Source organism: Cyprinus carpio, chromosome B23 (assembly GCF_018340385.1).
Source record: "Cyprinus carpio isolate SPL01 chromosome B23, ASM1834038v1, whole genome shotgun sequence".
Classification (NCBI taxonomy): Eukaryota; Metazoa; Chordata; class Actinopteri; order Cypriniformes; family Cyprinidae; genus Cyprinus; species Cyprinus carpio.
The window spans coordinates 17,628,153-17,640,969 of NC_056619.1; the positions used below are offsets into that span (position 1 = coordinate 17,628,153).

At 39.9% G+C, this 12,817-nt stretch overlaps 1 protein-coding gene across 5 annotated transcripts in view; it reads right to left on the minus strand.

The window, feature by feature from the left end:
• casz1 (castor zinc finger 1) overlaps nucleotides 1-12,817 on the minus strand; it is an 80,110-nt gene that overhangs the window by 20,248 nt on the left and 47,045 nt on the right. For all 5 annotated transcript variants that reach the window (XM_042750493.1, XM_042750494.1, XM_042750495.1 and 2 more), the window contains exons 3-5: nucleotides 6,952-7,813; nucleotides 5,952-6,017; nucleotides 2,719-2,809 (exon numbers count right to left, since the gene is read on the minus strand). In XM_042750493.1, coding sequence (XP_042606427.1) covers nucleotides 2,719-2,809; nucleotides 5,952-6,017; nucleotides 6,952-7,813 — 1,019 coding nt within the window. The remainder of the gene's footprint in view (nucleotides 1-2,718; nucleotides 2,810-5,951; nucleotides 6,018-6,951; nucleotides 7,814-12,817) is intronic.

Here is a 12,817-nt window from a genome sequence, read left to right on the forward strand (position 1 = left end):
AGAAAGTGTATTCACTGTTCCCTACTCACATTGCAAGGGAGAGAACTTTTAAGTGAATACTTTGAAGGGTGTATTTCATTTGGAGTTTGCACTATAGACTCTCTTAACAATAAAGCACAGCATTATGACTTAGATATGACATTATAACATTTTCCAGGCTCACCTGATGTTTGAATCTGCTACTTAAAAAGGTTCCTGAGCTAGACTGTTTATTACGTTTTATTTTGCTATTTCTAATTAAGATGGATCACTTGACATGCGAGATCACATTTGCGATATTCTCCACTTCTGAAAAATCATGTTCCATGCAGATGGTTTTGGAACGTGCATGGGGAAAAGACAACAAACAAACAAACAAGGCAACCAAAAAATGTTTCTCTTTTAATTCCCGTCTGAGATATGATTCCATTTTTAATTAAAGTATTAAAGCACAGTTTTGTGCAGGGTTAGACAATAATAATTAGGAAATATGCTAAAATACCCCTCTTCGAAATTAAAATCTCCTACACCACGGAGCAGTCTCGGAGAAAAAAATGAAGCGATGTGGGGGAAAAACCTCACTCTTGAGAGATCAGGGCAACCAAATCTGCTGTAATTGGGCTTGAGCTAATATTACAGGAACTGAAACAAGAGTAGCTGAAATCAATGAGCCTCTTCCAACGTAAATCCATATTTTCTACATAAATGAGCAACAGGAAAAAAAAAATATGAGAGAAAAATCCACAAAACCTCATTGCCCATCTATGAAGCTTATCTTACAGGCAAATAAAAAATAAATAAAGATATATAAATACACAAAGATAAATACTTAAACCTTGGCTATATATAGTGTTACATTTTCCAATCCTGTTTCAAAAGAAGAGAACTGTATTTATATGATATATGAGCCGATTTCCAACAAATGGTAATGACAGGTATTTGGGATGTCGACAAACAAATAAAAAGAGATACTGATCTAGATCCGGCCACACTGAGCGGAACTGTGGAAAACAGCAGGAAATTGTATCAGCTGGGCTTCTGTACTTAGCGGAATGGCCACACGGTCGTGCGGACATTTATTTTAGGATTCCCATCGCATTGCAGGATGGCCATGAAAGGAGAGGCAGGGCCGGTATGGAGTGGAGCAAAGGCTGGCAACCGCAGGATAATATTCCAGCACTGTGTCATGTAACATTTTAATGACTTATCAATTCCAAAAACAAGTTCATCTGAGCCTCACTTTTCTGCTAGGGTGTGCACAGTCTCCTGTCTGTCATTGCTAAACTGCCAAGTTTCACTGACGCCTTTACATGCACAGAAACATTCCAGTCATATTCTAATCGTGTAAGTGACATGTAAATGCAGTAACCAGATTGCCACAACTTTAGATTACGTCAAAGTCACAGGTTTATATACAGTAAATATGAAAAAGATCTTTTTTTTCTTCTTCTTTTTTTTTTTTTTTTTTTTTTTTACATTGTTCATGCATTTAGCAGACACTTATCTAAAGCAACATTATCAGTTCATGAGTTCCCTGGGAATCGAAACCATCACCTTGGTGTTGCTAGTACCAAGCACTATTGTTTTAGCTACGGGAAAGCTTGTGCCTGTATCAATCAGAATTTTGGGTTATTAAAAGGCAGGTTTGGGTTACTAACATTTTACAACCACTAAAACAAACTTTATGGCCAAGTTTGTAATAAGTGGATTACAAAAAAAAATTGGAAATTATAAGAACAAAGGCTTATCCAGAATATTGACCTTAATCAGAAAATGATGCACATGTACAATGTACAAACTCCCAAAAAGAGACAGCTTCAAAGGGACTTTTCAGCCGACTCTTCTTACAGTTTGAGGAATTGTTCTTGAATAACAAGAGGCAGCCTGCTGGGCTGAATAAGTCTCTTTTAGATGCAACAGCTGCCCTGTTGTCTTCAGCAGGATTCCTGGATGTTTATAATGAAAAATGTAATCAGATGATTAAAAATGAAGTGGGAGATTATGACTAGAGAGGACTTGATAAAGAAAAGACAGAGCGGCTCTCGTTGCAGGAGGATTTTTGATGTCTTCGACAAATGCGCCTGTCTTTGCCTGCTCTTTTCCACCATATGCGCGTGAGCCGCTGCTGTCTGTGTTCTGATCTGCTTAATGCTGATTTTGCTGTGCTGAACATGACAACTCTGGGGACATGGATCAGATTAATAATGTGAAAGGGGATTATGAGTGGCCCAAGAGTATTAGCAGATGTCCTTAGGAAAAAAAGGAGGCATCTTTTGAAAGTATTTACCATTAACCATGAAAAAAAGGAAGGCCACTCTCTGTCTGATTGAGTTTTGAGAAATAGTCCTCATCTATCTAAACCTGTTAATCCAGTACGGTGGAAAGATAAAAGCCTTGTCCGTAAGGTTTTGTTTGGTTTCCTTGTGTGTACCCTGGCACACTTAAATCATTTCCTCTAACAGTTATCTTTCTCTCCTGTTAGGAAGTGATGGGGAAAGAGTGAAGGTGAGCTTTAAACTGGTGTTGTGACACTCTCGGCATTATGAGGTTATCCTTACACAAGCTAGGTGCTTGGATTTTAAGCAGTGAGGGATGTGTGTAGAATTGCAAAAATTACCGGCATCACAGTCTCATTTATCATCAAAAAGTGGGTGAACTTAGAAAGTTACAGGCGATTTAACTTGCATTAGCACTTGGTGAGCATTAATTTTGAACCCTGCTTGCGGCTGTCGTACTCACCTGATAGTTACATTCGGGGTCCATGCAGTGATAATGCTCTCTGTACTGGTAAGCACAGTGCACATGGCCACAGTGTTGGCTCCCAGAGAACCTACAATCAGACAGAAATATATATTCATTGTCATTGTTAGTGTTTTGGCCGAGCATTCTAAATGCAAACATTATTATCACATTGAGCACAAAGATAAACACGATTTGAAAAACAGCAAGTGAGACAAAGCGATCAATTTCAAAGAGAAAAAAGTCCGCATTTACTGAAACGGAGTAGCATTTCGCTATTTCTATTCCATATACGAAACCTCTAACAATGTGGGGGCTGATCTTGAAAGGGCAATTTAGCCTTTTATCTCCGCTTGATAGATGCCCTAACACTGACAGAGTCATCTTCACGGAGCTCAGAGTCATTACCAGGAACTATAAACACATAGAGAAAACAGGCCTACGCTTCCTCGACCATACGATTGCAATTCACTCTCCAGCCACAGCAATCTCCACCAAATTAGTTCCATTGCCTTCAAAGGCAGTAGGTAGACTCTTATTAAACTGTAACCCCCGACATAATTCACTCATTTGCTCGTGCTTTAAGCCCTGCCAAATCAGCGTTCGGCTCTCCAGGTTAACAGCCTATGCTTTAATCAGGGAAAGGTTAGGCCTAATAGAAAGGTTTGAGTGTGTCTCCGTGCAGCTTCCTCCTCTTCACTCTCGCCGACTGACTCGCCTGGTCTTCAGCGGATTGGCGGCGCTTTAAAGAGGCACATTTCCTGAGTGTTTACAGGCTGATTATAACCCTGACGATGATGACTGTTAAAAACCTCCAATTACAGCTCAAAACACACAAATAAACATTTGCACCGCCGCTGCCAAGAGCACCATCTGCTGAAGTAGAGAAAAAGCTAAGTAATTTTTTTCCCCCTACTGCCTGGATTATCCCTAGACTGCTTTTACAAATCACTTTGCTGAGTTCATTAAGCTAATTGAATGGCGAATCCACTACCTGCTAAACGTAGGTGGTGTTCTGAAGGACTGGGGAGGTGGCAGGCGCTTAGGGTGGTTTCGTTTGCTTCTTAAAGGATCAGCTGACTCAAAAATGATTGTTTACTCACCTACATGTCCTTTACAAACCCCCTTGATGTTTTTCCTTTCATGGAACACAAAAAGAAAAATTTTGAAGAATGTATTGGTGTTTTTTTTTTTTTCAATGCAATTACACTCAATGAGGACTCGAGAGTTTGAGCTCCATAAAAGTATCATAAATAAGTCTTCTGAAGCCATTTGAAAGTATTATTAGAGGTATATAAAAATTTAAGCTGCATTCATGACAGTTCATGAGAGAAGTAGTACTATCAGGTTTGTTGGTTTTTGAGTTGGATTGTTTTAATGAATCACTTAAATTTGATTCAAAATGAATGATTCGTTCACAAACTGAACTGATCTGGTTTTTGAGTTCAGTGACTCACTGATCCAATCACAGCAGTCATCAGCTCGCTGAAAGGAGAAAGAATGACACTGAAAGGTTTGTGTGTTTCTCATGCAAAGCAATTGTTTGGATTTAAAACTCAAAACATATAGTCATATGGTCCATTTTTATAATATATCTTCATTGAGTCTCCATTCACAGTAATTGCATGGGAAAAAAATGGCCAGCATAATGTTTAAAATGTCTTTTTTTTGTTTGTTCCACAAAAGGTTTGGAATGACATGAAGGTGAATAAATGGGAGCAGAATTTTTATTTTTGGGTGAACCAATCCTTTTACAAAAGAGATTAGAACACAGGCTACAGTATTGTGTATCACACAGTTGCACCAGCACAGATGCACGTGTTAAACTCACCCACCATTAGCAGCCCCTCTGCGTCGCGCTCAAACATTCCCGGTCCTGTGTACACAGAAGCCCCCTGGGATGGCAGCCCACCCCGGCTGTATCACTTTGCCTCTGGACAATTCCCACTTGCCGCGTCAGGGGGCTAATGGGCCACGCTGCTATTCAGCGGCAGATTAAATATTAATATCGCCATGATACAGAGATTGCCGCACATCTCCCCTTACAATAGAGACACGCCGATCAAAGTTTGGTGCAATGGTGGGTACATAAAAGCATTTAGGAGGGAAAACAGTGACTAAACACTACCAGGGAAGCTCTTTAAACATCAAACCGCGGCAGCGCGAGGAGATAAAGAACTTTTTCCCCTTTTGTGGGGGGGAAGGTGGGTGTAGACAAGTTTACAATGCTGCTTTTTAGCACGACTGTTCTCTCATTAGCGTGGATGATTCCCCCCACCCCCCGATCCTTCAACAACCCCCCAATACACCAGGCTGCATTTGCCCTTTTTATGAGTCCTCATTTTTCTTTTTTCCCCTCCTCTCTTTCCTTTCTTTTTTTCCCAACACGGAAATTGAAACTGTATCTGGGCTTATCTACTGCCTCCCCGCGCATCAACTGCCGAGATGTTTAGACAAATTTTATGCATTATGCAGTGCAAATATCAAAACAGTTCTTGGCAGTGCCAGCAGAAGCCTCATTAAAAATTCCTTAATTAAATCTTCTTGCAAAATGTAATCAGTCCAAGGAGGGTTTTTGTGTGTGCACAAGGATGTGTGTGTGTCTGTTAGTGCCAGGGCTTTGATTTGTGGCCTTCATGTTACGGCTTGGGAGAGTAATCATTAACGCCAAAGCCACTTTGCCTTTTGAAACGCGCCTTTTTCTCTCTTTAAGGCTAGAATAAATAAACAAATGATAATCACCTTTCTATACTGGCATGACAAAAGGAAACAGAAGCCGATATTGGAGTGCGCTGCATCTATCTCTGTGCTTTGTCTGCAGTCGCGAGTGCCTGTCATTTAGTTGATTCAGTATCTTCATTTGAAGTGCAGATATTAGAAATGAAAGTCTCAACTATCTGTGCAGTCATGCCCGATGACACACAGGCACACACAGGGCAGTCTAATGTGTCCAATGTTTTCACAAACATTTCATGCTGTTTGCTCAAGATTTTACGGAGTTCGGCTTCAGCACTGGCAGGGAAACTGACACTGGGGAAAAAAATTACTCACTTTCCAGCCTTTAATTCAATTAATTTTCCTTAGTCCATAAACTTGGCGTGCTTACGCGTAATTTATTGTCCGCACAGAAAGTGTATTTTCACAAATCTACGTCCTAGTTTATTAAGGCGTAAAATATGTCCTCGATTAAAGAATGTTGTCGTGAAGTTTTGAGAGGGTGAGTATTTGCATACCTGGCGATATATTTCTGGTACACGTTGACGTCCTCAGTGGCAGGTTTCTCAGGAGGTAGGCCGTTCCTATCATAGCACGAAAAAAAGAGAAAAGGATTAATGGTATGCATTCCATCAGTAATAAAAACAAACTGACGCAGTATTTACTTATGAGCCATTTCAAAGTTTGGGCTATCAATATACATTTTCTTCGATGGAGTTGCGATTTGGTTTGGGAATGAATCAGGGAGGTATATATGCGCGCTTTGATGCATGGCCTCCCAACAACGAAAGCACAGAGGGGGGAAAATGTTTTTGAATGCATAAATTATTTATGTGTGTTTTTGGAGAGAGCACAAATGCAAAGATGAGGGTGTGTCAGAAAGGCAGAAAATGGCTGCGTGCATTTTATTTTGTTTGATTGGCTCTTGTATGAGGGATGACTATGGCTTTTAGGACATCCTGCTTCAGAAACAATTCTCATCGATTTACCAGTTACTTGGGAGTCTGGGTTTGGTGGCTTGACTTAGCATCCCACCTTCATTGAATAAGCACTCAAAGGGAGGAATTCATAATGTAACACATTATACTCTGGGTGAAGCATTTAGTATACAAGGTGGCAGCAGTTCAGCAGCACTAACTCAGGACTAAAAACATGAGCAGCTCCAGCAGGGGATGACCTGGGGTTAATCTGCCTCTTTAGGGGTGGTTTTGACAACAAATCACTGTATGTGTGTGTGCTTGCACATGGCCACATTGCTGGATGGCCCAGGGACTGCTTGAGAACCGCCTTAAGGTTCTGAACCATTGACAAGGTCAAGAAAACTCATAGAAAGAGTGCCAAGCAAAGCCCTACAAACTTGCAATCTGACTTTAAGGCTAACGGAGGTCTTCTGCCCCCCCCCCTCCCCCTGCAAGTCTCAGGATTCTATCTGAAATACTGGTTATTGGTAAAATCACAGTTATTTCCTGTCAGTTTAACGTCTAAACAATTCAGTAAAATATTCAGAGATTGCCTTACTTGACTGAGGAGACGGTTCCAGTAGTGATGGAGTCAGTCTTGGAGAAACTGGACTTCATGTGGTCAGTGTTAAAGCCGAGGTGGCCCGCCTGGTCTACGGTCCCGGGAGGTCCCACGACCCCCGCAGGAGCAGCTGTATTGATGACTGGTGTTCCTGGGGTTCCTGCTGTAGCTGGGAGAACGCTCGGCATCATCGGAGGATCAACCTTCCCAGGAATGAGCTTCTGGATGTTTCGTATATCGTATTTTGATGGCCTGCCGACCTTACCGGTCTTAAAAGCGATGGCGCCGCCCATGTCAGGGTTGCCCTCACCGGGTTTAAAGAGGTGCAGGAACTTGACATTCTCCAAGTCGTACTTGGAGGGCCGCTTATAGGAATTGCCGTTTTGTTGTCTGAGACTCTCACCCATCTTCAGCTTCTGGATGAAGTAATCGTACTTGGACGCACGGGACGCCAGGTTCTGGATGTGTGACGGGTTGGTTGGGGCTGGGTTGAGCGAGCTTTGTTTGTGGTCCATTCCGGGTGGAAATATCTGACCCTCTGACCCTGTGAGGGCCGGCTGGATGAGGGCAGTGTTCTTCTCCATTTTGGAATTGAGCTCTTCGGGCTTGGTGTGCATAGGCCAGGGCAGGGTCTCCCCAGCCTTCAGCTTGCGGATGTACTCCTCATACTTGGAGAAGCGAGCTCGACGGGTGGCCTCCTCGCTGCTCAGGGAGGAGGGATCTGAGGTAGCTGCTTTCAGTTTTTCAAAGCTGATCTTCCTGGCCAGCTCATCCCTACCCTGCTTGTCATCGTAGCCAAACATGTGTAAGAACTCATTCATGGTGTTGGCGGCGTAATCACGTAGTGCGGAGGCCTCTCCTATACGAAATACAAAAATAACTTAGATTTCCTTTTATCTATTAAAAATTAAATAAAATTAAATAAAATAGCAAGGTCCAATAAGATGGACAGAATGAAGTAAAGGTGTAGTTTAATTGCAGTATAGTGAAATAATTCTGGACCATTAACTTTCATATATGTCTGGAGGGAGGTCAGATATCTGGTCAAAAGGAGACAATTTGGGTTGAAAGCTTCCCCTTCTGCTTAACCAGCCCATTTAAAGGCCAAATTACGGCTCTTTCAGAGTCTGTTTGTGCATGTGTGTGAGCGTGAAAGGGACACGAACCCCTCTGGCACCGATGCACTTAGTTCTTGGCTCTGATATAGTGTTTACCACAGCAGATGAATGCAAAAAATCTCATCTTGTCTCAGTTTGTCTGTCAGGACAAGAACACGGCTCTAAATGACAACCTCACAGAGGTGTCAGATAAACTCTCTCTTCCTCTCTGCCAGGACCCCTGCCCTCCACCAGACCTTTTTTCCATTTATTTGATTGCCTTTTTCATTGCTGGGCAAATGAGATGGTTAGAGGTAACATTAGCCACGGCCATGGTAATTAATACTAAAATATTTCAGCTTTGGTCTCATATTTCTATGTTATTGCTAAATCGGTCTCTTGCCCGTGCTTTTCACATCTCCTTCTCAGCATGTAAAATAATCCCCAAATTTCCATTGCTTCATTGGGGCTAGTCCTAGCCGTGCTACATCAGTATGAAAAGTGATCTGGGAGATCGAAAGGGCATGAAAAATTTAAGAGAAATGTATCAGGTATTTGAGAGGAAACTCCCTACGCTTTGCCATGCATCATTTTAGCAGCTTCTACTGTATCTGAGCACATCATTTCATCTCAAGCTTAAAGAATTAGAGCTTCATGACAGTCCTTACAGGTCTTCACATCTACTCATTTTCTTAATTCATTGCTGCCTTGGAATATTACTGCCATGCTCACCAAATAGAGTACAAAAAATGAACTGAAAATGATTTGAGGTGTGAAAGGTACATATGTATAGCTTTTTAAAATTGTATTGGTCACACACACAACCATTTGCAATAGGACACACAGAATACAATACAATTAATTAGATTAAGAACAAAAAAGTTATGAAAAATGATATATATAAAAATACATTAATATTACTAAAACTATGTATTTATTGTAGATAAGCGTATTGTATATATTTTAATATACATATTAAAAGGGTTAAAAAACCACTGAAAGCTATAGCCAGACGAGATCTGTGTGCCTCTAATGCTATTTTGACTACATTTTGACAAAGTACACTCATTTATTGTTAATTAGCCTCAGTTTAATCACTGCTGAATCAGCCAAAAATAAAACACTAACTGTAAAAATAATGAGCTATTATTACTTACAGAAGGATATTTAGTGCTACTGTACGCATCTCCAGAACTCAGTTTGGCAGAGCAAGGCTTCAGTCATAAATTTGGCATCCAGTGACTGTATTTTTGTATAGGTCATGACTGCTTAGAAGGGTTTTGTCAGGTCATGTGATTTTACACAGCTTTAAAGTCAGGACCGGCTCTTTAATCTCTGTCCCTGAACATTTTCCAAAGGCAGCAATCAAAGACACTCCTGCTTTGGGTAATTGGACATATTCCATCCATACCTTTTTTCAAACAGTTGGGAAACTCCCTTCATTTTCTGACAGAAGTCCCCCTCTCTGTCTCTGAGTGTATTGGTCTATCATTAGCATTATTATTAATGTCAAAAATCATATGTATGATATACAGCCCCTATACTGTTAAAGGGATAGTTCACCCAAAATGATCAACTCGTGTTGTTCCAATCCTGTTCAGTTTTTCTTCTTTCATGGAATGCAAAGTTATTCAGATGATTTATTTTATGTTCCATGTAAAAAGAAAAACCAGACAGGTTTTGAACAACATGAAAGTGATCGGATGACGACAAAATACAAATTTTTGGGAGAACATTCTATTTAACACTTTTCATTTTTGAGTGAACGTCATTTTTAGATCAATCTGTTGGTATAAGAAGAGATGTCAGTTGCACTACACAAGAAAAGTTATAGCTGTGGCAACAGTAGTAGCAGGTGGTAACAGAAGACAGGGCGAGAAGTCTAGCATGCCAGTGGGCGGCTCTGTATGCGTTTAATAGACTATCAGTGTCAGGAGAATGATTGGACTTAAACTGCACACATTATGCCAGGACCTAAGAGGAGATAACCTTTTAAAACAGCATGTAAATGAGTTTTCCCCCTCATCCTTATCTCACACGCTCCAAATGATGTCATGTGCATGTGGTTGGAAAGCCATGGCTTTGGGGGAAAGGTACGATTTGCCTGGCTGAACTCCCAGCACTCTCTCTCTCTTCCTCATGTCACTGGAGAGTACAAAAAGAAGTGCTCCTAATCTCACCACTTCATACTAGAAAATTCCAGCCAGTGACAAAGCCCTTGTCTACGTTTGAGGCAATTAAGGTACATTTTTCCCTCCGCGGTGTGATAACAAATGGGCATTATATCTCCTTTCTGCTGACCAAACATGGCCATCAGAAGCAGGCTGATTCTGTCTTACAGTGGTGGTAATGATAAGGACCTACATGTAAAGATCTATATATATATATATGGACCTATCAAGGGTCACTGCTCTCAAACGGACATATCTGATGCTGATTTTGAAATCTTAAACTCGTTCAATTTTAGACTCAACTCAACAGTTTATATTTTGAAAGATGCAGACTGCAAAACATACCTTTGTATTTCTCTTCAGAATAAATCAAATAAAACTTGCTGTGATATCGAGAAACCACTCCTTAAACATAAAAATATTTTAACAGTGGATGATATTAGGTTCTGTTGATTAGCAAAACTAAAGGTAGCTTAATTTATTTAGCTAACTAATGTGGCTAAATTGTGAAATTTACCAAACTTCTTTGGTTAGAATTAATAGAAGTAAAATTTAATTCTATTAGAAATTATTCTGAAGTGAAAAATATTATATACTAAATATGATACATTTATTTATGTACAGTATGCATTTATTTATAAAAATTAAATCATATACTTAAAAAAAAAAACATAATATATATATAATATTTTATGCACTGATATTTTTACATGAGCTATTGCCTAGCCTGGTTAGGAAGCATGCCATGCATTTGACTGTTATGGGAAAGGCATTCTGTGATTTTATGCTGATAGGGATTCTGCTCAGTCCCCTGATGTGATGAGTTAAATGTTTTGAAGGTCGCAGTTTCTCTCATTGATCTTGCGATGTTTGTTAATTACATTGTCACTGATGTTGTGAGAGATAATTAAGCCACTATGTTTATATGCATAATTATGTGCGCGCCGCATCAGCCTTTGAAAGACAGCAGCACGAGGGAAGAAAAAATATTTTAATTGTGAGCCGCTCAGTAACATGGCAGTATAGATGCCCTAGTTACAATCAACAAAGAGAGAGAGGAGGGAAAAACAACTCAAGACAAGAGTGGTGACTAATGTCTGCTCGCTGCAGTCTTCAAACACTTTTTCTTCATTTTGAGATGCAGAAGCAGTCGGGGCTCAGTGAAAGCAAAGGTGTACAACACAAACACATATTTACAGACAGCTTTCTTTATGACCGTGAAATAAACACAAAATGACTGATTACAACCACAAAGCACTCATGTTTGCCGGAAAATACTTGATTTTCTGAGAAACTCTTGGCCCTACCTCGTGATAGAGGCCACAAGGATATAGGTGCTTCTACCATAAGAATGAAAAAAAAAATCACGAAGCAGAAGAAAAACTGAAAGAAGAAAGCATTTAACAAAAAGCACCAGCTTAACCTGATTTCAGTAGCTATCTGAGAAAATAAACGTCTTTTAAACAAAGTGATATCTCTTATCTCCTGTTGTTGTCTAGCACAGTTTCTGTCTTGTTGTACCTTTGTCGAGTACTGCAGTCTTCCTGAGATAGTCAGAGGTGAAAGTTCACAGAGGTTTTAAGGTGGAAATTGTGTCAGTTTCTGCAGATTTTGCTTGCTTGTTTTGTGAAGGATGGCAGCGCGTGTTATCTAAATGACTGTTGCAAACACAGAAGTAAATGCAGTCTTTGTTTCTTTCCATTCTGATTTAAAGGCCACTCGTTACACTCAAGACTTTATTTTTCTGAATCTCTAGGATTTAATCTCCTGAACTGATAGAGACCTGGAGTCTTGGCAGAGCTGGTCTTACTATGTAATTGGGTCCGGGTGGTAGCTAAGTTTTGTGAGCTTATAGAAAATCAAAGAGTCAGAGTGTAATCCTGGGTGTAATATGAAGCTTAGCCGGCCTGCACTCTTGGCCCCTCGGCTGCTACACACATACACGGCAGTCTCTGTAAGCCTTTTCTAAAAATGAATTTCTTCTTTTAGTTCCCGTTTTCCCCAATGTAGATTGTTTCTATACAATATGTTTGCGAATGGCAACAGTTACTCTTTTTACGTTAGATTTCTCTTTCCTAGAACTGCACTTGTGTAGCTGTGGCCCTGTCAAAGTGTCACTGTAATTATGCTTGCAAAGCACACAGGTAAAGTAAGACCTGTGAAAACTGAGCCGGCAAGCCTTTGAGGAGAGATTTTATCTTGCTTATGCACACTTTGTTTTGGCTACACAGAGAAAAATACTGAACAATGTGATCTAAATAGTATTTGCTGTACGTCAAGTGTAGATCTGCATGTTTTTTTTTAGATGCTGAAATGCAATTAACATACTAACAGCATCTAAGATCCAAATGTTTTGAGATTTATAGAATAATACAGTAAATTCACCAAATTAAAAAGTTGGTTTTATTTTATTTTAATAAATTAATTAAATGTTTAAAATGTCATATTTTGTAATGTCATTGACATTTGACATTTATTATGTATTTAACAATTCAACACACAATTTTTTTTCTATCTTTATCTTGCTTTCATTCATAAAGAATTTCTCAGACAGAAGTCTCTTCATCCCAGTTTGAGATTGGGAGTATTGAACCT